The sequence below is a fragment of the Talaromyces atroroseus genome (genome assembly GCF_001907595.1).
Source record: "Talaromyces atroroseus strain IBT 11181 chromosome Unknown scaffold_10, whole genome shotgun sequence".
NCBI lineage: Eukaryota > Fungi > Ascomycota > Eurotiomycetes > Eurotiales > Trichocomaceae > Talaromyces > Talaromyces atroroseus.
The window spans coordinates 104,045-130,848 of NW_017971442.1; the positions used below are offsets into that span (position 1 = coordinate 104,045).

At 25.4% G+C, this 26,804-nt stretch overlaps 1 protein-coding gene across 1 annotated transcript, besides 9 other annotated features; it reads right to left on the minus strand.

Annotated features, from left to right (window-relative positions):
• Positions 1 to 725: part of a repeat region (Identified by RepeatMasker using a combination of RepBase library and repeat library created with RepeatScout) that runs on past the window's edge.
• Positions 725 to 8,254: a repeat region (Identified by RepeatMasker using a combination of RepBase library and repeat library created with RepeatScout).
• Positions 8,255 to 11,608: a repeat region (Identified by RepeatMasker using a combination of RepBase library and repeat library created with RepeatScout).
• Positions 11,435 to 11,668: a repeat region (Identified by RepeatMasker using a combination of RepBase library and repeat library created with RepeatScout).
• Positions 11,669 to 11,767: 99 nt separating this feature from the next.
• Positions 11,768 to 11,805: a repeat region (Identified by RepeatMasker using a combination of RepBase library and repeat library created with RepeatScout).
• A 2-nt stretch (positions 11,806 to 11,807) lies between these two features.
• Positions 11,808 to 16,842: a repeat region (Identified by RepeatMasker using a combination of RepBase library and repeat library created with RepeatScout).
• Positions 16,842 to 18,537: a repeat region (Identified by RepeatMasker using a combination of RepBase library and repeat library created with RepeatScout).
• Positions 18,533 to 19,406: a repeat region (Identified by RepeatMasker using a combination of RepBase library and repeat library created with RepeatScout).
• Positions 19,407 to 21,035: 1,629 nt separating this feature from the next.
• Positions 21,036 to 22,345: a repeat region (Identified by RepeatMasker using a combination of RepBase library and repeat library created with RepeatScout).
• Positions 22,346 to 24,076: 1,731 nt separating this feature from the next.
• On the minus strand, positions 24,077 to 26,054 carry UA08_06886 (hypothetical protein; the record flags this gene model as incomplete). Its single annotated transcript, XM_020262282.1, has 4 exons — positions 24,077 to 24,231; positions 24,274 to 24,518; positions 24,554 to 24,815; positions 24,875 to 26,054. The coding sequence occupies 4 exons, from the start codon at positions 26,052 to 26,054 to the stop codon at positions 24,077 to 24,079; spliced, it is 1,842 nt and encodes a 613-aa protein (XP_020117883.1).
• Positions 26,055 to 26,804: the final 750 nt, after the last annotated feature.

Genomic DNA, 26,804 nt, shown 5'->3' on the forward strand with positions numbered 1-26,804 from the left:
ATTCTTGATCTTTTTATAATAACTTTGTAATTAATTATATTATTTCTATATAGTTCTTTAAGTATCTTTTAATATATCTTATTATATCTAAGAATTGTTATATTTTATTGATATTTATTAAAATAAACTAGTTAAGTATTATATCTTTTTTTTAGATTAGATTTTTAATCCTTCTAGTATGTAAATTATTTCTAAGTATTTGATAATTATAATGTTAAATTTATACTTTTTAATTTTGAGTATTAATTCTTTGTTTATAAATACTATTATAACTAGTTATATATGTTTTTTATATTCTTCTAGATTTTGTAAGTATATAATAATATTATTAAAGTAGACTGTAATAAACTTGTTTAAATATTTCTATAGAATATATATTATATATTATATAAATTATATTGATAGATTTTTTAATCTTATTAGTATAATTATTTATTTAAATAATCCTTTATTTATAAGAAATATTGTTTTTTAAATATTATTTTTAACTATTTATAGGTTATAATAATCTTATTAAATGTTAAAGACTATTATAATTTTTACTTCCTATAATAGATCTTTTTTTTATTTTTAATAAGATGTCTTATTTATATTATCTATTATTTTATTATTTAGTGCTTTATAATTAATAATTATCTATTTGATTATATTTTTCTTATTAATAAATATTAATTGTGCTGATACTTTTCTATATTCTGATTATATATATATTATTTTATAAAACTGTGACGGGGGTTGCAAGAATGTAGCTGGGATTCGGCTTCGGCCTAGGAATAGATTTGAATATATAATGTATATATATGTATGCTCAGCAGCTAATTGCTGCTTTATGAAGGCCTGAGGCCATTTGTGGTTATAAGGTGGTGTGTGCTAAGCTGCTAGTCTAATTAGTGGTAGGAAGCTGGGTGAGGTTATATATCTGTTATACTTTAAAGCTATTCCTAACTCTATTTAGGATTCTGCCTTACAGCTATCTCTCTCTTTATAAGGGTATATCTTTGAGCCTAAAACTTCATAGGCTTATAAGATTTAGTATATAGAATTAATAGTTTAAGTTTCATAACAAAATCCTTATTCTTAATAAAGAAATTAAAGATAGATAATAGATATTAGATAAAGGATTAAATATATAAGAAGTAATTAAGATTAATATTAGTAATAAATATATATAAATTCTTATCTTTCTTATTCTAATTTTCTTTTTTTTTTTTTTCTCTTTCTTAGCCTTATCTTCTTCCTTAATAATAAATATTATCTTAATATCATATTTTTTTATTAAAATTTTATTAAATATAGATTTAGTGCATTTTATATTATTAATTTCTTATTTTTTTTGTATTAATTTAATACTTAAGATAATAGTAAGATAATTTTAACTATCTTATAATTAAGTATGATAGTTAATTTAGAATACTTAATTTTAATAATTTAAACCTATTCTAGTTATCTTTCTTTTTAAGAGTAATATCCTAATACTTAAGAAAATATTAATATAATAATAGTTTACTATTATTAATCTAGATTTATTCTTATATTTAGAGTATCTTATAAAAATATTATCTACATAGGTAAGTTAGTTATATAAGATAAGTTATAAAGTTAGGTAAATATTAATATAATTACTAATAATATAAATAAATGAGTAGTCTAAATCTTTATATATTTTTAAGGATCTTCTAATTAAGTCTTTTAGTACAGTCTTTACTTCTAGTATTATATCTAATAACTCTTAACCCTTTATGTCTTTAAAAGGTAAGGTAAGTAATAATATTCTATATATAAGGTTTTAATACTAATAGGATATAAGAATATACAATTAAGTCTTTATATGAGCTTTTATACTTAACCTACTTTTAATTATAAATTATTTTAAATTCTTATAACTATATTAAGCAGTAATATATTTATTATAATACTATAACTTAGTTATATATGCATTGTTAAATATTTAAGTATAAATATATCCCTATAAGTATATATTTATATTTTAGTTTAGATATCTATACTATTAAATATCTCTTATTTTATAATTAATATTAATAGTTTATAATACCCTAAATCCCTATTAGACTATCTAAAGACTTTAGCTAATGAGTTCCATTAGGGTTTGGTAATAAGAGATTTTAATAATCAATACTATATATTAAATAAAGTACTTAAGGCTTTAAATTATATATTTAGAAAATATACTATTAAGACAGACTCTAATACTAAAACTAATAATAAAAGTATAGTTTTAACTTAGTCTAGTCTACTTAAAAAGCATTTAATTATAATAATTTATATTATTTTATTAGAGGAGCTTTATTCTTATTATTTTTATTTTTAATTAATACATTTAGCTAGTAATCCTACTAACTTTAGTAGAGAAAAAAGGTCTTTTTTATTTCCCCTTATTAAGCCTATTTATAGATAAGTATCTATGCTTAGACCTTTAAACTCTTAATCTTATAATCTATTTTCTTAGCTTTTATAATTAATTAGCTAAGTCTTTATTAATTATATAATATAAATTCTTTTTAAATCTTATAATCAATAACCTCTATTAATAATTTATAGTATAAAATAGATCTTATATTTATTCTTAACTACTATAAATTAAGCTTTTCTTTGTCTCTTTCTTTTTTACTTTAAGTTATGAATAGTCTTATAATTTTAAAGATAAGTTTTAAATATAGTATAATTATTAATATTTTTTTTAGATTTCTATGTATAATCTTCTTTAAAATAGTTTATCTACTTAATAAGATATATTTTATTCTTTTTAAAGCTTTTTTCTATATAAATTTCTTTAATCTTGTATTCTCTAATATTATTTATAATAACACTATTAGATAGGGTTTTATTTCTGGCTATATCCTTGAATAATTCTAGTAAGGAGATATAGAATACTAGATGCAACTATTAATATTATAGAGGTATTTTTAGCTTATATATATTTATTCCCTATATATCTAGTATTTAGAAAGGTTTAATAAACTTAAAATTAAACTTTAATTTCTTCTTATCTAGAAGGTAGATATTTATAGTTTATAATATCACTCTATTATTAATTTAAAACTGCATTACTATGCATTTCTTATTAAAATATTTAAACTAATTCTCTAATACTTCCTCTAATAGCTTTTAAAATTCTTTATATTTAATCCATAGTTAAGTTGCTTATTTAGTTACTAATATTTGATTCTTCTTTATCTCTAAGATTTCCTTATTAGAATCTATACCCAGGGGGTCCTAATTAATATTAACATGAATATCCCCCTAAAAGTTTATTAATACTTTGATAGATAACATTCTAGTGATGCTATACATACTATTATTATATGTGTGTTGAGCTAGCACTAATCACTATATCTAATCATTCTATAATAAATTGATATATAACTAAAGGTAATATTCTAATATCTAATTCTATTATTCTATTTAGCTATTAATTTAAGGGTAATAGACTATATTAATTCTTCTTTTTATATCAAGGTACTAATAGAGCATTTTCCAAAATATAACTATAAATATTATTGCTTAATTATTCACGATATTCTTAGATACAATAAAGTATTTAATTATTAATTTATATATAACCTCTGCTAATTCTTTTACTGATATAGTAATAGACATAAATTTATATATAATATATTTTATTAATAGTTCTATGATAATTATAATAATATTATACATTTTTCTTCTCTAATTTAAAGATAGAAGCTCTACTATAAAATCTAAGATAACTAATTTCTAAGGTTTTATAGATTTTAATAATAACTTCATTAGTTTATATTCTTTATACTATAGCATACAATTATATTAACACTTTATATATATCAAGTAATAATATTAAATTATATCATAAAGCCCTTATTAGAAATATTTCAATAATATTATTTTATATATTCTTTTAATGCTGAAATAATCTTCTTATAAATTATTATAATTAATTTACAAGACTTCTTATTTAAATATATAGTTATATAACATATATACTACACTTTTAAATCTAAATAGATTATTAACTTTAATATACTAATAGAAATAATCTATCTTTAAATTTAAATCTACTATCTATTTTTATATATTCCTGGCTTATATATCTACTTACTAGCAATAATAAATAACAGTAATAAGCTCTTTAAGCATATTTAAATAGACTATCTTAATTATAATAACTACTACTACTTTGAACCTTGATATTAAAAGTTCTAGATCTCTTATAATACTAATAACTATTTCTTTTTAACTATTAAATATATTTTAATACTTAGAGTTTAAATTATTATTAACTTAAAGAGTCTCTATTATCTCTTTTAGATATATAAGTTCTATACTATCAGAATTATATTTATATTTAAAAAATTCTATACTTATTAAATAAAGTCCTTAGCTCAGCTTCTTCTTTAATATTAATAATAAAATCTATTAGTCATCTTTAACTTTAATATAGTCTAGCCTTCAACTTAATATATCTATAGGATTTCTATACTCTAGCTAATACTTAATATTAAAATTAAACACTATAAGCTTTTTAGCCCATTAAACCTGCTTTTAATTTAGTTCCTTTATAATCATAAAATACTAAAGATTATTATAATCTAAAAGAACAGTTATAAACCTATTACTACCTTCTAGATAGTGCCTCTAGTGTTTAAAGACTTTAATAATAATTAATAATTCTCTATTATATATTTTATAATTAAGTTTAACTAGGGTTATCTTTTAAGAATAAAATACTATTAAATATTATAATTTATTAGCTTTTAACTAACTTAGGATCACTATTATAGTAAAATTTAATATATTAATTTTTACTCTAAGTAGGAATTCTAGTTCAAAATACTTAAGTATAAATACTTATATGAAGCACTTCTTAAGAGTTTTAAAAATATTTTATACCTCTTTAGTAAAAATAAACTTTACATTAGCTTCTTATTCTATTTTCAACCTCTTTTATATTCATTTATAATTTTTAATCATATTTAATAACAATGTAGTAATTATAGAGTATCTCTTAATAAACCTATAATAGAAATTAGCAAAGCCTAAGAATTAAGCCATATTCTATATATTCTTAAATTTAGATTATTCTTAAATAATAGCAACACATTCAGATTTTATTTAAATATCTTTTATTCTAATTATAAAATCTAGAAAATATATTTTATCAACTTTAAAAGCACATTTTAATAACTTAGCATATAATTTATACTATTATAAGTAATTTAATATTTTATAAATATCCTTTTTGTAGGTAGCTTTATCCTTTAAATATATAATAATATTATCTAAATATATTATATAGCTTATATCTAGAAGATCACTTAGCACTTGATTTATATATAATTAAAAAGTTATTAAGACATTTATTAGCTTAAATAATATAACAGTATATTTATAATGCTTATATTAGATATAAAAAGTAATTTTTCATTTATCTCTCTTCTTAATTTAAATATAATAGTACATATCCTAAAGATTTAACTATATAAATATTAATACTTTAAAAAGCTGACTTAGGGTCTCTTTAATTAATAATAAGAGATATTAATTCTTAACTATAATAATATTTACCCTCTAGTAGTTAATATATAGCTATAAGCTATTATCCTTCTTAAATATAAATAAGATAAATACTTTAGTAGGATTTTTTAACTTATAAATCTAGCCTTTAGTTAAATTCTCTACTAGATACTTTTAAAATACTTCTTATTCTTTCAGACTTAATTAATAAATTAAATAGTATAATAGCTCTTTATTAAACTTTAAATTAATAGTATAATTATAGACTATATATTTAGATAATACTACTATCTACTTCTTTAAGAAAATATTAAGATATAATTCTAAGTATACTAGTAGTTCTAAAATATTAGTAGCTATTAGTTATAAGGGATTCTTAATCTCCTCTTTATTTAGGTTAGCTTTTTTTATTATAACTCTTTTTAAGTTTATAATATAAATAATCTCTTTATCCTCTATAGCTTAGTAGAATTCTTAGACTATAATCTACTTTATATATAGTTTTAATATATACTTTATAGGTATATTACTCTTATTTTTTACAAGGTCCTATTACTATACAGCCTTATAACTTATATAATAGAGTGTAAGCTTAGCCTTCTATTTAATAGACTAGCAGTAATATCACTATCTTATAATATAATAGATATTAGGATTCACAGTTAAGTACTATAATAATCTAAGTATAATATTATACCTCTTTATATTAATAATACTATAGATCTATTAGATACTTTCTAGTCTGTTTTCTAAATTAGGAGTAATAATATTTAGTAAGATCTTTCTATATATTAGTATTAAATGTTTATTAATTACTTTTATAATTATAGCTAGACCTATTAAAGAATATATATTTTTTTATATTTATTTTTAGTTTATAAAGTTATCTTTAGCAGTTCTATCAATTAAGGTAAGTACTTTTATATGGCCTTTTAAGGTTTATATATAAATATATATACTAATATATAATCTTTAATTTAATTATATAGTGTGCAGTTTTAATACTATAATAGCATACTAGACCTTATTAAAAAATTATTTTAAATCCCTCTTAAATCTCTTACTAGAGTCCTTGAAGTAATAGTTTTTCTTTATATGCCCTTTTTTGCTACAGTAGGTATATATTAGTAACTTTTAAATCTTCAATCTATCCTTAGAACCTTTGGTTTTAGATTTCTTCTAGAAATAATGATTACTATAGTAGTTGTCCCTTTAGTTAGATTTATTATTTTAGTCTAAATTTTGATCTAAAGTTTTATTTTTTGAATCTAAATTTAGCTTTATAATCTACTTCTAAATAATTTAAAGTTCCTTTTTTTATTCTAATATAAAATCTTTTATTTTTTAAAAGTATATTATATAATTATTATACTCTTTAGATTTATTGCCCTATTATATAGCCTTAATATATATAAACTCCACAATTTAACCTTTAAAGTAATATTTCTAATTCTCATTTATATATATTTGTTCTAAAAAGCATTCTAATCTCTAGATATAAACATTAAATTTAAATATAATTTAGCCTTTTCATTGCTATACCTATTAATATTACTTATTTATATTCTAGTGTAATAGTTCTAAAGCATATATAATACCTGCCAGAAAGGATTCAAAGTCTTTCCATATTATATAGTTGATCTTTATTTTATCCTTTATAAGCATATCCTATTAGTTAAATACTTTCTAGCTTAGCCCTTTAACTACAGTTAGTATTTTCTATTAATCAATATCTTCAAAGTTATAATAGTAATTATACTTTATAAAATAATATTTAAGTTAGAGCTTAAAAGATTTTAGTTCCTTTATATTAATACTATTATACTTCTTTTTAAGTACTAGCTTTAGCTATTTTAAGAAAATAATTTCTATAAATACTTATAGTCTTTTTTAATTTAATAGCTCTTCTTTAGTTATTATTTTAATATTAATTATCTCTTACTCTTTTTTTTTCTTTTTTAGATTAAGATAATTTAAATCTTCCTATATATTAAAGCTCTATATTAGTAAGCTTATTAATAATAAATATAGTAGCTATTACTCTAGCTTCTTAAGCTTTTAAAGTATAATTTAAACTATAATCCTTTAGTACTATATTTCTATAACTTTAATTACTCTAGCTTCAAATTTAATAAATTTATCTATTATTATTACTATAAAGTCTTTCTCTAAATATTTTATTAATAATTTTAATAGAACTATAAATACTAAAGCCTTATTCTAAGTTTCTATAATTACTAGTTCTATAGCTATAGTCTTAGTATTTGTCTTACTAGCTATTATTAAAGATATATTAGCTTTGTCTTTCTTTTTATTATCTAATTTTATCTTTATAACTCTTACTTCTTCTTTCTCTATTAGAATCTCTTTAATATTTAAAAGATATTTAATTAGAGATAATAGTTCCTTAAGGGCTTATCTCTAGATATATAGAGAGATATATTTTAGAATTATTCCAGATAATGATTGCTAGACTTTTATAAAGCAAGTAATTAGACTATAATAAAGATTATAAGAATGTAGCTAGGATTCAGCTTTAGCCTAGGAATAGATTCAAATATATAATATATATACATATATGCTCAGCAGCTAATTACTACTTTATAAAAGCCTAAGGCCACTCATAGTTATAAGATAGTATATGCCAAGCCACTAGTCTAATTAGTGGTAAGAAGCCAGACGAGGTTATATGCCTGCTATACTTTGAAGCTATTCCCAACTCCATCCAGGATTCCGCCTTACAAAAACTTATTAATAAATTTATTCTTGAGTTCTAATTTATCTCTTAACTTATGATATTATTTAATTAATAATAGTATAAATTCTTCTTTTAGTTCAATTTATACTTTGAAATTTTTATTATATATTAATAATTACTATTTTTTTTTTATAAATAGTTTAATAAACTTATGATACTTTTTAGGTAACTTTGTTAATACTTCTATAAGTTCCTTTTTATATAGTTTTTTTTGGCTTTAGCTTTATTTTTTATATTTTTTTAGTAATTCTTATCTTATTAATTATTTATATTTGCTAGATTATCTTAACTTTTCTTATTTTATTATTTCTAATTCTTATTTTATTTTTATTATTCAGGTTTCTTTGACTATTTTATAGCTTTTTTATATTTTATGTTTTATTTTTCTTATTAATATATTTAATATTTTTAATAAATGTCACTTTTTATTCTTATTTTTTTATCTTTTATATTGTTCTTTCAGCTTCTGATAATATATTAAGGATTTTTTCTAATTTCTTATGTAGTTATGTAATTTCTTTGATATTTTTTTTAATTATCTATATCTTTAGTATTATTTTATTAATAATTATTATTCCTTTGGTCTAGTTGATTATTAGATTTTAGGTTTATAATCATGCTATTCTGAATATAGTATTATAGTATTTTCTTAATATTAATATAATATTAAATATAATTGTTGTGGCATATTATCCTAATTTTATAATAATATTTAGTATTTATCTTTTATAGCTTTAACTAATTATTTCTCTGCTAATAGAGATAATTATTATCTATTTATTAATCTAAGTTATAAATAGTCCTGCTTTTTTTATAAATTCTTCTTTAATATAGTTATAAGCTATTTCTAAATTTAATAAGATTCTTGTATTTTTTCTATTAATTTTTATTAATATTATTACTATTTAACTCACTGTTTTTAGCTTTATAGTTATTATAATAAATTTTATTGTAATTATATGTTTTTTTTAATACTTTTATTAATATTTAAAATATTCTTTAATACTATAATAATACTATTTATATAGTCCTTCTGCTTTGCATTTAATAATTATAATATTATTATAATAAGGGTATATAAATTCTTAATAGATATACTAATATTCTATTTATTCTTATAGATATTTAAGTCTTATTTCTTTAATTACTTTTAGAATCCTTAAAAATTATTTCTTTTACTCTTTTTCCGCAAGATATATTTTACATAATAAATTATAATATATTATCTAATATATTTCCTAATACAAATTTCCTCCTAATACTGGATAGTGATGATAAAAGCAATTCCTTATATGTCTAATCATTTTATTGTAAAAACGTCATCCTTGCTCATACAATATATATTTATACATGTTTACTAGAGATATATATATTTATCTATATTATTAATACATATAATATATCTATTCTTTATAATACTTATATTCTTTAATATAATCTTTCTATTTTTATTAAAACTTCTTCTAGCAAGTTATAGTTACTAATATATAATTATACTAATCATTTTCTTAAGACTAAATAATATCTTCCTATACTTTATTTAATTCTTCCTCAATAGGGTTTTTATTTAATTCTTAATATAGATCCTTATAAGTTATTATTATTAACTTATTATTCTACAACATTAATTAAATATAAAGCAACTCTTTTAATAAAGATTTTACTTAGATATCCTTTATATTAAAATCTTCTATATTAATTTCTTCTAAATTAATATCTTTACTATATCCTTCTAATAAATTTTTAATATTTTTAAAGTAATATATAAGAAATACCTAATTAATTAATTCTTTCTTTAAATTATAAGATTAATATCTCTTCCTTATATTAATACTAACTCATCTTATCTATTCAATACTCCTTCTAAAACTAAATCTTTTCTATTTCTATTTTTTATCTTTATTACTTAAATTATTAAATATTTTTTTTAATTATTCTAGAGCTTCCTGCTCTTTAATTTATTATATTTATTCTACTTAAATTTATTTATAATTTATTATTTATTTTAATTATTATTCTTTATCTTTAACTAATTACTTTAAGTCTTTATTAGAATTAATCTTATTATTAACTATTCCGCCAGCTTTGCTATTATTAATTAAAATTAATAAAATAATTATTACAACTTACTCTTTTAAATCTAAAATAACTAATTTCTAATTCTTTCTTAACTTTTAATATTAATTTATAAAATAACCTAGTTTTCTATAATTAAAATAAGCTTTATTTTTTCTTAATTTATTTTTTTCTTCTTTAGATAAAGTTGCATTTAGTTATATTATCATATCTTTATCCTTATTTTTAGTTTATTTTTAATATAAGTTTACTTTATTCCTTCTAAACTCTTCTTTTTCTATTTATTAAATATATATAATTAAATCAATCTAGAATACTGCTTTTATTATTACTTAAAATATTTTTAGTTATAATATTATTATTAAGATTTAATCTTTAATATTATCCTTTAGTCCTTTATAAAACTAATCTTTAAATTCTTAACTATTCTATAAAAGTCCTTCTGATATCTATAAGAATTTTAAAATATATTCTTTAACTAAGATCTATTATTTAATATATTAAATCTTATTAATAGTTTCAATTTTTTTATTAATAGTTTCCTATAACTAATTAAGCTTTTCTTTATAGTATTAATAATTAGAAAATATTATAATTATCTTAAGATTTCTTTATTTTTCATTATTATTTATATAATATCAGTTAGTGATATATAAAGTAAATTACTTTATAGTTTTTTTATTAAGAAAACTTGATGCTGCTAGTATTTTATTAGACTTATTTATAATTTATTTATTATTATATATAAAATAAAGTTATATTTAAATAAAATATATCTTAAGAATTCTATATTCTTTTTTAAATAAAATTATTATCCTAATCTTAATTTCTTAAAATGCTTAGCTTAATCTTTTTTTATTATTAATTATAGCTTATTCTAATTCTTTAATATATTATAATATTACTATTATATCTCTATTATTAATAGTTATAATATCTTTATTGCTAGTATTAATAGTTTATAAATTAAGACTTAAGATTGCTAAAATTAGAATTTAAAATACTATTATTATTTATTTTTAAAACTTCTTTTTTAACTGAGGGTCTTAAATTATTACAAACTTTAGTTATCTTATTATTAAATATAATTAGAATTCTAAGATTAAAAGATCTTAATAGATGAAAGAAATAAAAATAAGGCTATAAATATCTTAATTAATAGAAGATTATATATTTAAATTATTATAATTAATTCAAGATAATAGAAGAAAACTAAATATATAGTAAATAAATATCTTTATATAGCTTTCCTCTATTATATCTTCTATATCTATAGTCTAATGGCTATAAATAGATTTTTATATCTTTAGTAGCTCTAATATATTTCCTATTATATCTTTGTCCTAATAGATATAATAGTAATCTTATCCTATCTTGTTCTAGCATCTACAGCGTAGTGCATATTCCGTTCTGTAAATGTTGCCTTATCGATTGGCTGTGACGTTCTGATTCTCTGACATGCTCTTGTTATCACTATCCAGCATTAAAAGGAAATTTACATTGGGAAGTACATTAGATAATATGTTATAACTCATTATATAAAATATATCTTGCGGAAAAAAAACAAAAGAGATAATTTCTAAGGATCCTAGAAGTGATTGAAGAATCAAGACTTGAATATCTATAAGAATAAATAGAATATTAGTATGTCTATCAAGAACTTATATATCTCTATTATGACAATATTATAATTACTAAATGTAAAGCAGAAGGACTATATAAATAGTATTATTATAATATTAAAGAATACTTTAAATATTAATAAAAATATTAAGAAAGATATATGATTATAATAAAATTTATTATAATAATTATAAAGCTAAAAGTAGTTAATCGAACAGTAATAATATTAGTAAAAATTAATAGAAGAAATATAAGAATCTTATTAGATTTAGAAGTAGTCTATAACTATATTAGAGAAAAATTTATAAAAGAAGTAGGATTATTTATAATTTAGACTAATAAATAGGTAATAATTATTTTTATTAATAAAGAAATAATCAGTCAAGGCTATAAAAGATAGATATTAAATATTGTTATAAAATTAGAATAATATATTATAATAATTATACTTAATATTGCACTAGTATTAAAAGAGTATTATAATATTATATTTAAAATAGCATGATTATGAACCTAAAATCTAGTAATTAACTAGGCTAAAGGAATAATAATTATTGATAAAATAATACTAAAGATATAAATAATTAAAAAAAAGAATATTAAAAAAATTATATAGTTACATAAGAAGTTAGAGAAAATCCTTAATATGTTACTAGAAGTTAAAAGAATAGTATGGAAGGTAAAAAAATAGAAATGAAAGATAACATTTATTAAAGATATTAAATATATTAATAAGGAAAATAAAGTATAAAATATAGAAAAGTTATAAAATAATTAGAGAAATCTGAGTAATAAAAATAAAATAGGAATTAGAGATAATAAAATAGAAAAGATTAAGATAATTTAATAAGCATGAATAATTAATAAGATAAAAATTATTAAAAAAATATAGAAAATAAAGCTAAAGTTAAAAGAATTATATAAAAAAAAACTTATAAAAGTATTAGCAAAGTTGTCTAAAAAATATTATAAGTTTATTAAACTATTTATAAAAAAGAAATAGTAATTATTAATATATAATAAAGAATTTAAAGTATAAATTAAACTAGAAAAAAGATTTATATTATTATTAGTTAAATAATATCACAAGTTAAGAGATAAATTAGAACTTAAGAATAAGTTTATTAATAAGTTTTATAAAGCAATATATATATAATTAAGATATAGAAAAGCATTAGTATGATTAATATTTATTAATAAGAAAAACATAATTAAATAGATAATTATTAATTATAGAGTATTAAATAATAGAATAATAGATAATATAAATAAGATGCTTTATTAAAAATAAAAAAAAGATCTATTACAGGAAGTAAAGATTATAATAGTCTTTAATATTCAATAGGGTTATTATAATCTATAAATAGCTAAAAATAATATTTAGAAAATAGCTTTCTTTATAGATAAAAGACTATTTAAATAGATAATTATATTAATAGATTTAAAAAATCTATTAGTATAATTTGCATAATATATGATATATATTCTATAGAAATATTTAAATAAGTTTATTGTAGTCTATTTTAATAATATTATTATATACTTATAAAATCTAAAAGAATATAAAGAATATATATAACTAGTTATAATAGCACTTATAAATAAAAGATTAATACTTAAGATCAGAAAATATAAATTTAATATTATAATTATTAATTATCTAGAAATAGTTTATATACTAGAAGAATTAAAGATTTAACTAGAAAATAAAAATATAATACTTAACTAGTCTATTCTAATAAATGTTAACAAAATATAATAATTTTTAGATATAATAAAGTATATCAGAAGATACTTAAAGAACTATGTAGAAATAATATAATTAATTATAGAATTACTATAAAAAGATTAAGATTTTAATTAGACAAAATAACAATAACAAATATTTAAGAAAGTTAAAAAATTAATTAAAGAAATATTAATTCTTATACTTTATAATCTAAAAAAATTAAATATAATTTAACTAAATACATTAGGATATATATTAGAGATTATTTTAAAATAATTAGAAGATAATAAATAATTATAATCTATTGTCTTTTACTTCAGATAATTTATTATTATAAAAAGAAACTATGATGTTCATAATAGAGAGTTACTTATAGTAATTAAAGTATTTAAGTAATAAAGATACTACTTATAAGAAGTTAAAGAAAAAATTATTATAAAAAGTAATTACTATAATCTAAAATACTTCATAATAATAAAAAAGCTTACCAATAGATAAGTTAGATAATTAGAATATCTATTAAAATTTAAGTTTTAAATTAAATATATCAAAGAAAAAGAAAATATTATTATTAATATATTAAATAGAAAAGTAGATTATATAATTGGAATATAACAGCTATAAATAAATATATTAGTGGAAGATAAAGATAGAATTTATTATAATAATAAAGTAATATTAGTAATAATAATTATAATAAAAAGTAAAGGTTTTTATAAAAAAATAGTAAAAGCTATTAGAAATAATAAAATATTATAAATAGTACTACACAACAACAAAGCAGTAATTAAGAATGGATTAATCATTTAAAGAAGATTAATATTAATACTATTTTTAATGATTATAGAAATTATTTAAATGAATTATGATTTACTAATTAAAGGATATTATAGAATTAATTAAATAATGGAAAAGATATAATAAGTATATTATTTTCTAAGAATGAGAAAATTGGTTAAAAACTATATTAAGAAATATAATAGTTATAATTACAATAAACTAATCAATTATTAATCTTATAGAAGAATATAGATTTTAAAAATATTAATAAAAGTATAGCAGAAAATTATAATAGATTTTATATAAGGCTTATTAAAATTAAAAGATCCTATTTTAGAAATTATATATACTGAAGCTATTGTTATTGTGGATAAACTTATAAAATATATTATTCTAAAGCTAATACTAAAGAGTTTAATAATATAATAATATATAATATTAATATTATAAGAAGTATTTATAATATTCAGATTACTAAGTAAAATTATATCTAATAGAGATAAATTATTTATATCTAAATTTTAACAGATAATTATAAAAAATTATAGAATAAAATATAATCTATTAACTATATATTATTAATAAATTAATAGCTAGATTAAAAAAATAATTTAAGTAGTTAAATAATATCTAAGATATTATTTAGATTAGAATTAAAATAATTAAATAGAGTTATTACTAATTACTTAGTTTATAATAAATAATGCTATAAATATATTAATAGGATAAGTATCATATTTTATTAATTTAAAAAGAATTCTAAGGATAAATTAGAAAAATATTAAATAAAAAGAAGCATTAAATAAAGCAAATATCTAAGTAATATATATATAATTAATATATAGCAATTTGTTAAAAGATATTAAATAGACAGAAATAAAAATAAAGAGATATTATAATAAGAAGTATAAGAATATGCTAGTATTTAAAAAGAGAAAGAGAGTTTATTTTTTATAATAAATACTAGGATTAAAAAATTTTAATATTAAAAATATAAGACTAAGTAATAAATTTAATATAATTAAATTTAGATTATTTACTATTAAAGAAAAACTTATAAATAATAATTATAAACTTTAGCTACTAGCAAGAATATAAATATATTTAATATTTTATATCTTATTATTAGAATTAATTATTAATCTAATAAATAAAGATAAAATAGCAGATAATAAAGAATATAAAGTTAAAAGAATATTACAGCATAAATTAAAAAAAAAATATATCTATTATCTTATAAGATAGAAAGGATATAGATCTAAAGAAGATATATAGAAATCTATTAAGCACTTAAATTATTCTAAGAAGATTTAAGAATAAAGAAAGAAATACAGTTAAGAAAGATAGAAAAATTAAAGTTAATACTAAGAATAAAATCATTATTTTATAAAGTAAAAATAGTAATTAGAAGCTCTTTAATTTTTTATTATTCTTTTACTTATTTTACTTTCACCTTTTCTTCTACTTTTTCTAATCTTTTTAACTTTTTAACATTCTTTATATCCTTTTAAAGAAATTCTCCAGCTTATTTCTTTAATAGTTTTTATTATTTTTATAAATAAAAAATCTTAGTTAAAGCCTACTCTTTTTTTTCTTAAAAATATTCTTAAATCTTAAAAAGATACTTTTATATTATCTTAGATATAAGTATATTAATATAGTAATAATTATTTATATAAATATACTTATTATAATATTTAAAGAATTTTACTTTAATATAAATCTTTTCTAAATTATTATACTAATTATATAGAAAATAATAAATAATACTAAATTATTTAACATATAAAAGAAGAGAATTTTTTAAAATTATTTTCTTTAAAAATATAATTAATATAAAACCATAAAATTATATATTTAGAATATTTAGGAAGTTAGAATTAATTATTTATACTTTAAAAGATATAAGCTATTTATTAAACTGTTAAGATATCAGTCTTTAAAGAAAGAGATTATTAGAGAATCAGAACATCATAATCAATAAATCAGATTAGTCACTATAGGACTAATGCATATTAAAACAAAAGATTACCTATAAAGCCTTAGGGTTAGAGCATCAGAGAAATCAGAGAATTTCTATAATAGCTATAATCTATAGATTAAAGAAATCAGAGGATTTCTATAAAAACTATAATAAAGAAAAGCTATATAAGAATAGTCATTTACTATATATTTAATTTTCTTCTATTATCTTAAATTAATTATAATAACTTAAATATATAATCTTCTATTAGTTAAGATATTTATAGCCTTATTCTTATTTCTTTTATCTCCCGAGACCTTTCAATCTTAGAAGCCTATTAACTTCGCCTGTTAATAGCTATCCTAGCTATACTCGACGGTAAGATAACCGAAGTTTCCGACAAATCTGCTAAGTAAGCTATTTTAAAGATATAAAAAGAAGCCTCTAAGGAATTACACTTAATATATCTCCTAATATTATTAATAGTTGATTCTAGATATAGATAATCTTTAAATTTATTGCTAAATCAATCTATTTAAAATAAGAAATCTTAAATACCTATATATAATTAAAAAAATGCTTACTTGCTTACTCTAGAATCCTTATCTCCTGTAGAAGAGACTACTAGTATATTATATAACTATAATACTAAGGCTAATATATAACTCTAAGCTAAAGCTTAATTATATAATAATTATAAATATACACTTAGATATAATAAGATTTCTACTATATTTAATACTTCTAATATTATAAAAGACAAAAAAAGTTATAGATTAAAGACTAAACTAAATATAAGATTTTATTTTATTACTTTTAATACTATATTAGATATTTAGGAAAAATTAAAGAATAGTTTTTTATATTTATATTAAGATGAGCTTCCTGAGGTTTTAAATTATTAGAAAGATTTCTTTAAACTACCTCAAATCTATTATAAAGAATTTATAAAGACTACAAGAAAGAAATATTGTACTTTATTAAAAAAAGAAACATTTAAAAAGATAAAAAAATTAAATATTAATCTAAATCTTAAATATATTAAGATTTTACTTTTATACTAGATATTTACTTATAAATTAGATAGTAATAATTATTTAACACATTATAGCGCACATCTCTATATTAAAAATAATATATAGCTTAGCTGGGATAATATTTATACTACTATAATAAGTATAAGGACAATCTATTACCTACTATGCCTTACAATTATTTTTAGATATAAAATAGGTTAATATAATATAATTAATATCTTTCTAAATACTTTAATTAATAAGAAATACTTCTTTATATGCTTTCTTAAAGATATTAAAGAGAAGAATAGATATATATTAAAGCTACTAAAGATACTTTATAACTTCAAGTAATCTTCTTAACTATAATAAAAAGAACTAGTAAAAATATTTTAAAAATTTAGTATAAGATAGTGCTTAGATAAAATATATCTCTATTTAAATAAATACCTTATTATCTTCTTCTTTATTAATAATATTATAATGCTTTATAAACTAGAAAATAAATACTATTATACCTTATTCTAGGAAAAGGTTATAAGTAAATATAAAGTTAAAGTATTTAAAGATATTAAATAATTCTTAAATATAAGAATTATTTAGAATAAAGATATAGAGATTATTTATCTATGCTAGGATTCCTATATTAAAAAGATTATAAAATATTATAATCTATCTACTAATAAACTACCTATAACACTAATAATTACTATTAAATTAACACCTTATAAAGGTAAAATAACACCTTCTTAGATTATACTTTACTAAGAAAAAATAGGATCTACATTATATATAGCAATTATAATAAGATCTAATATTATCTATATGATTTTCTATTTAAGCATATTTATATAAAATCTAATATTAGCTTATATAAAAGCTATTAATTATATGCTTCTATACCTTTACTATATAAGATTCTATATGATATACTTTATAGGACTATTTAAAACTGATCTGATTTATATAGTAAGTAATACAGTATTTACTGATCACTTAGATTAATATAGTACTAAGGTTTTTCTTTTTAAGCTATTTAAAGGTCTAATTAACTAGATTTTAAAAAAATAGAGAATTATTACTACATTTATTACTAAGACTAAGCTTTTTATCTTATTTAATATAGAAAAACAGCTTCTTTAGTGGAAATAATTCTTTAAAACTATTGAATTTAATACTAAATAAGATCCTCTTATTATTAAATATAATAACTATTATATAGTATACTTAATGATTAAAAATAAAGTAATTTAAATGCATCTTTACTATATTGATATTTATAACTATTAACTATATGAAAAGGTACAAGATTAATAGATTGATATATACTAGATTAATATTAATAATATAACTGTTGATGGCTTTATTAAACCCTTCTTGATTAAGAAGTATAAAGTTTTTATTAAGTATTTAGGATTAATTGATATAAGTTATTATATTAAACTTTAGTTTAATTAGAAGTCTTACTAGTACCAACAAGATATCTAATATAGGGAATTTTTACTAGATTTAGGAAGATGGCCTATTTAGTAAAATAACTAGCTAGTATAGCTTTTTATACCTTTTCTTCTCTTTTTATTGATTCTTGGTTTAATTCTTGAATTTATCACCGTTTTTATTACTTCTTAATATTAAGTTTCTATATAGACATTTAGATATTGCCTTTTTCTTTTGCTTTATTTTTTCCTATTTTAGATTATACGCTGAAGGGGTGTGATAGTAGATTATAACCGCTATTCTGAATACAGCATGTAATCTATAACCAATATTATATTTCACAAAGGTGCATCTAATTGGCCAGAATAGGCATCGGATATGTGTCTTAGTTGACCCCTATTCTAATTATAAATATGGCCTCAAGTAACCCCCTGAATGTTCTCTTTAGTTAGATATGCAGATTATATAGTATTCTCAATACTAGCTAATACAGCGTTCCGAATCCGTTGTTAGCATGATAGAACTCTTCGGATATATCACATGATTGCTCGAGACCAAGTAATTCCTTTCTCGACTTGAAACATGTACTAATCCTAATGTGGTCTAGCTACGGAAGCTAGTTTAGACTTATTTTGAGTCAGCCTTGCCTTCTATTTATATTCAACACATCGCCTACTTATTTTGCCTTGTTCCTGCCACTTGAATTAATCAACAATGCCGGGAATACTTGACCTTCCAAATGAGATTTTGTCGTTGATTTGGAGGGTTCTTCCTCTGCCAGCACTTATTTCTACACGTTTCGTTTCGCGACATATATACAAGTCTTCCCTACCTTATCTCCACTATGCCTTCTAAAAGAAATCTATACCAGAACATACACGGGAAGAATTACGACGATTCTGGGAATTTATCAAACAGGATCCTTTAGTTCGCCCACAAGTTAGATCAATAATCGTCGATGATATGTGTGGTGACCTAAGTATTAGGACGCTACGAAGCCTGACAGTTCCACTTCTATCGTTCACACCTCGCTTACGAAAATTAGCGATACTAGGACATCACAAACTTCTGTCTTCGCTACATACCTCAATTCAGAAAGGCAAAATTTCCCTGAAAGGCCTACAAGAACTGCGCTGAGTGGAGTGTGACCCAATAATATGGGAAATACTTGGTGACTTGCCGCAACTGTGCCTGCTGTCACTCACAAATCTACGACTTGACCAATCAATATTGGAATTACCTGCGGCTTTTCCTTCAATCCAGACGATCTTCTTTGAGGACTGTGATTTAGATTCGAAAGGTATATGTGCGGTAATTAAGAGCTGCAAGCGCCTCACTAATTTCTAATACCTCTGTTCAAGTCCTAAGCGCTTCCTTTTCGGCGATCTAGGGAAATTCTATCTGGATGTTGGAGACATTCATGAAGCTTTACTTCGCTATAATAACAGCCTAGAAGAGCTTGTGATACAAGACTATGATGATGGGAAGCCTTACGACTAGATTCCGAAGTTTCGATCTTTCGAAGACTTTACTTCTCTTACGAGACTGGGCGTGGACTATTACAATATTGATTGGCATCTCTCATTTCCTCTAGCACTAGATTCAGTCGCAATCAGACAATGTAGGCTTGGAGAAAGTGATCTTAGCCTTGTCCTTGCCTATCTAGGGAAGCATCCGTACTTGAAAGCCATTTCTGTCGATCATGCGACGGCTTGTGTTTTTTTCCAGCAATCTCGACTTGTGCGGAAAGATATCCGGCTTCATTTTCCGAAACGTTATCACCCTTTGTTTGGAGGGCCCGAACTCTCAAACGTGGTTGTTCATCCTCTGCCGTGGATTGGTCCTTCCGAACATTTCCTCGTTTAGTTATTCGCAATCAGATCCCAGTTGTGGTAGTCAGTTGAAATGACATGACATGGATGTGGGGCTCAACACATATGTATATATGAGGGTTGACTCACTTTTACCTAACTAACAACAATATCATCGCCTTCATTCACAGCCTACTTCAACAGTGGTAAGCGACAAGGCAACCCGTGCGGGACGACAGCACAACGAGTGGATCGTGGTATGCCGTTATGCAGCGTGAGCCCGTATGGGACGAGTAGATCGTGGCAATACCAGTGTCCAGCAGGGAGCCCACGGTGGGGAGCAACTCCGGACAAGGATAATACAGCGTTGCCACGACTCTTTGCTCTCAGGACACCCTGGTCATAACGGAACAAGCGCTATTGTAAAGAGAATGTTCTTCTGGCCACATATGAGCCATGACGTCCGGCGATTCACGAGTAACTGTAGCAAGTGCGGTGCGAATACGATCTGGAGAGAACGGAGACAAGGACTTTTGAAGCCACTCCCAGTCCCAGAACGGATTTGGCGGGAGATCAGCATCGACTTTATTGATAAGCTGCCAGTTAGTGACGGTTACTGCCATCTTATGGTTATAGTGGATAGACTGAGCAAAGGTGTTATCCTAGTTCCACTGAAGGATCTCGGCGCCGAGACGGTTGCGCGCGAGTTCCTACGATTCTTTATTGCTCGCCATGGATTCCCCACAAAGCATTATCTCAGACCGAGGCACGCAGTTTGTAAGTGAGATATGGAGCTACGTATGCCGGAGTGCGAAGACTGAACGGCATCTATCGACTGCATGGCACCCACAGACCGATGGTCAGACCGAGCGAATGAATGCTCTTGTTGAGGACTATCTACGAAAGCACTGTAACTATTTCCAGAACGATTGGAGCAGTTTGCTCCCGATGGCTGAGATAGCAATTAACAACCGGATATCATCGACCACCGGAATGAGTCCCTTCTTCCTTACACACGGATATGACTTGGAGGTTACGGATCTACGGGATGCCTCCCACGAACCAACAACACGCCGTAAGGAACGGGATATTGCAAAAGATATTATTGAGAAGTTGGCACAAGCAGCAGACCTGGCACAGACCGAAATGGCAGCAGCACAACAACGCATGGAGGAGTCCGCAAACCGGCACCGTGACGCAGCCTACACCTACCGAGTAGGAGATAAGGTGTGGCTTGATTTACGCAATATTCGTACGGACCGGCCGTCTAAGAAGCTGGACTATAAACATGCGAAGTTTACGGTATTGGAAAAGATTGGCACGCATGCTTATCGGTTAGATGTCCCTGGGAATATACACAACGTGTTCCATACAGCTTTGCTACGACCCGCATCTGAGAACCCATTCCCGTCGCAGGAGGTGTCTGATTACCAGCCTCCGGGTCAGCTGATCGATGGAGACGGAGTACGTGGTAGAAAGGATTGAGGGTGAACGTACTGTTAAGCGAGGGCGTGGCAAGCAACGCCAATACTTGGTGAAATGGTTAGGATACGAGCAACGAGGCTGGGAACCGGCACGGAATCTGGAAGACACCGTCGCGCTCGATGTTTGGGAAAGCGCACAAAGGGAGGAGGGGGGTAATGTTATGAGCTGACCTCATGAAGGGTATTCGGGCAAAGCCCTCACTATCGCTTTATTGATCGCCTTATAAAGCCCTCACCGCCCGGTAGTATTATGATCGCTTCAATGAATCACCTCATCGAACCGGTACCTGCTCGGTGCCTACACCTACGCTCCGTGCCTACGTCTACGCGCTTGCTTCTGCCCCGTTGCCAGGCAACACCTGCCGAAGCCCCTATTTCCCCTTGCCCATATAAGCCTGTATACGCCCCCGAAACTTGTAGCTTCTTTTTCTCTTTCTTTCCTCATTGTTGTGATTTCAATTCGAGTAAGCCCTTATAGTGAGCATTAGGCGGGACTAGCCCGTAACATCTAGGGACTAGAATACTAATATGCTTAGCTAGAGGAAAGATTATGAGTGAGCAGATAATCAATAATTAGATTCTAAGGAGGAAAAGAGCGACGTTATTAACACAGCTATTAGGACCACTAGTATTACTCATCTCGCTATTATTTATTTAGTATAACTTAGGGCAGTCTCAAGGTCACTAGCATCGGCGATTTTTAACGGCGTTTGCTTGAGATTAATGTAGATAATATTTACCTATGTTACTGCCATTTTAATACTAGACAAATCTATTTGCTTCATTGTTTGATTTTGTGCGTCGTGTATGTCATTGCTTCCTATCAGCAAGCTGTACAGGATCTTCAGTCAATACAAAAGAGGAACACCATTCATTGCCAACAACTGACCAAGATGATAGCATATATTCTACTGCAGCCGTGCCAGTAGTGTAGCATGATCAAAAATACCTGCATTCCGAAATATCTCCATTTCACTTCTCAACAGATTGTGCCGCGGCTCAATGCTCTCTCCAAACCACAACACGGTCTGCGTCTCGTCGTCAAACATCGGCCATCGGGTCGATTCTTCTACCTTCCCCTGACGAATGAATGACCCGTACATGTCTCCAAAGACCGGTGCAAGTCAGGCCACTAGAACAACATCAGTGTCTTCAAAAGCAGACCGCTTCTCCATGTCCCAAACAGTGAAGTTGCGGAATATGAAGGGCATATCACCCGTATGAATCGCACCTCCACCCGTAGGCAGATCGAGAGGAAACTGAATTACGTAGCACGACAAGCCCTATTTAGCAAGATTGGACGCAATATCCAAAGAATGGAATTTGGACATTTGCATAGACATAATATCATTGAGGAGTTGCGCGGTTATATGCATTGGATATAGACTCTTGTATTGTGTTTCTTTGCTTCCAAAGACGTGCTCGAGAATAGAGCGAGCGTCATATTCACTTCCATGCAGAAAGGTGGGAGAGTGGCCGCATAAGGACTGCCATTCATCTTTTGCAAAGCCTATCATGAGCTCAAAGTCCTTGCGAGGATACGGCTGTGTGGATTAGATAGCAGGAGTCGTAGTTCTGGTATTTTCAGCTTTTTATTAAGACGTCCAGGTCATATGCATGTATCTCTTCCCTACAATACAAACAATGCCCGTCAATCAATAAGTCCCTTGCAGTAGGTTGCAATAAACCTCACAGTCGGGTGTATAGCTGACCACAGTATTATAAGATGGCATAGAACCCATTAATCTAGGAATATAATCGGAAAATGATTTTATCCTTCCGCATGGAGCCTCTGAGTCTGGATTATGAGTTACTAATCTGTACCATTCAAGTGCCTATTGGCTGATGCCTCTATTATAAGCTGGACCATAATGGTATCTAATCTACATTATCTGACGTGAAATGATATGTCAGGCTTCTTCGGCGGTTTTGCCCATGAAAGATCGAAGATAGACTTAGGCGCTGGCGAAGGCGGCTTGTTGGCTTTTTCCTCCTCCCTTTTCAACTTGTCCGCAATCATCCAGTCATCTTCTTTTTCCATAACTAGGTAATGTGAAGTTATGCGAGTGCACACAGTCCGTATACAATCCACAATATGACCTAAGAGTTCATATTCGGTCTGGGCTCGTTGAGCAAAGTCGCCGTACCACTCTTTTCGAGCACCTTCTTCCTTCTCGCAGTTGAAATAGGACATAAATTGTCGCACTGTCTCGGGTTCGTGGATGTCAAATGAAGAATCTTGATGGCGAACGACCCATCCTTGACCTTTCGGCATGAAAGCGTTATAAGGTCCATAAGGCTGTCGTTGAATTTGATGTTGAGCCGTGGTTCTGCGCAATTGAATATCAGCCTGTGAGTCTCTAACCTTTCCGTCTGCAATGAGAAGTTGTCAACATACTCCCGGAAATTAGAAAAAGCAATTTCAAATGATCGCTGGTCCCACTCATTTTTTGAGACATCAAAAATGGTAATGTCCATATTCTGATGAACACCCCATCGAATTGGACTAACGATACTTCTGTAAGATATGTCCTGTAAAGCCTTACCACACCTATCTGCGAAGCTTTGAAAGGACTTTTGGACTCGTGCTTGAAATTCTGGCCTTGGATATTTTGATTCTTCGATCTCTGCAAAAGTGGCAATGTTATTATATCAATATTTCAGCACCAAGGATGGTGTAACGTACGTATAAACAGTAGGTTTGTATTGCTCTGTCCATCTTCCATTTCTTTGTCTCTACCCCAGAATAGATCAGGACAGTTTCCCAAGCCCCAGAGTTCCTTTCGAAGATGCTCAAATGAACTTTCGACCTGTGGATCCCCGATTGGGGCGCGAAAAGATATCATTTCCATATTAGGGCTCGCATTATACTCTAGCCTTTGCGGTAAATGATGCTGAGAAAGCAATCCCATCTCAAGCCACGTACCAGCGGGTCCACCGGCAATACGCTCCCCTCGTCTCGCTTCTATCATAGATTCCACATGAAGCCGGTCCTGACCACTTGATAACACAAATTCATCCAGATTGTACTCAGGCTCTGTAGGCGTTTGAAAAAGTGGATGCTCTATTTCTGGCACAGATAGTGGTTGACGACCTAATGATTGAAGAGTAGAGATTTTGAAAGGTATATGATTCAGTGGAGTGGTGGAAGCTGATACCACGTTTGTTGCATCTTTTCGAATCTCCTCGATATTCTTTTCGAGATTCTGAGGATCACTTGGCTGAATTCGATCCTGGTTGTTATTTGCCTGACAATGTTTCCAGAAGAGCAAACCAACAAAAAACCGATCTTCGGAATCTTTGTCCACTTCAAGCCACTCTCCACAAAAATGAATCAGCCTGGACTCGACTAAAGCATTGCTGAGATATGAGGAGAATATATCGTTCCATTTGGACCTCAACCCAGCAATCTGATCCGTAGACGGCGCCTCGGAGAACTGAAAGGATACAAGCTCAAGACAACTCTGAGATGTGAATAAGCTGTCGACAGGAAGAGCAAGCTGAATGCATCGATTAGAAATGTTTTCAATGTAACCAAGCATCATACTGAAGCCTAAAGAGCGTTGAAAACATCTCCAGCCACGACCACTATCCCACTGGATCAAAACGATTATTTGCTGGCATGACGAAGGTTGATCCACTGGAGCCCAATACAGCCCTTGGAATCCTGGAATTGTTGAGACGTACTTCAACGACTTTCTCCAGGGTATAGATGCTAGATGCGATTGATCTGCGATGTCGACTCCGGACTGGAAAGTGAAATGCATAATACTAAGGACGGGGTTCGCCGGCAGCTGGTCCACATCTCTCGTGAAAAACGAGATCCTATTTAGATGGGGTGTGCCATCCACACGTCCGATGATCATGTCGATATTCAAGATGTTGTAAATACCCGATGGTTGAATAGATCCTCGTTAAGCTATAATTTTGGTGACCTGGCGTTCTGAAGAGTATGCAGACTCAGAAGTTTACCAATGCGTTGGGGAAATGAAGCGTAAAAAAACCAGACGCCCCGCGCCACATCACGTGCAACCACCATGACCAGCTACGATTGCACAGCCCGTATAATTTCAAGTTTTGATGTTTGTTTATTTCCTATCAGACTTTGACACATACTGGCAATGCTCTTAAAAGCTCGTTGGAACTCTACTGTCCTTCAAGTGTCATTTGAATGGGTTTGTCTGACGTCCTGGAAGTTAATACATCAAATGATGGCTGTACCCCAACCTCCAATAACCACGTCTATTACATGTTATCCTAGATTTGACCAATAACAGCCAGCAAGCAACTAATGAGATTGTATTTAACTTGATACAAGTTACTTGGTAAACAAGAAAACAGGCTTATGGAGCTTATATCTGCTTCTTTCTAAGTGACCTTTATTGACCAGAAGAACATTGAATTCGAATTCAACGACTGGGCCGATGATGTTACTTCCCGACTTCTTATCCATTTCTCACTAGAAATATCTGGACGAACGTGGAGTATCTTATGGCAAGCAAGCGTCGTCAGTCAAGTGTGAGTTTCGACATCATGCTCGCCAGGCCATCCTCATCGGCAGGGGTGGTATCAGGTGGTATTGTGACAGAAGAACCAGTGGACCAATCGCTCAATGA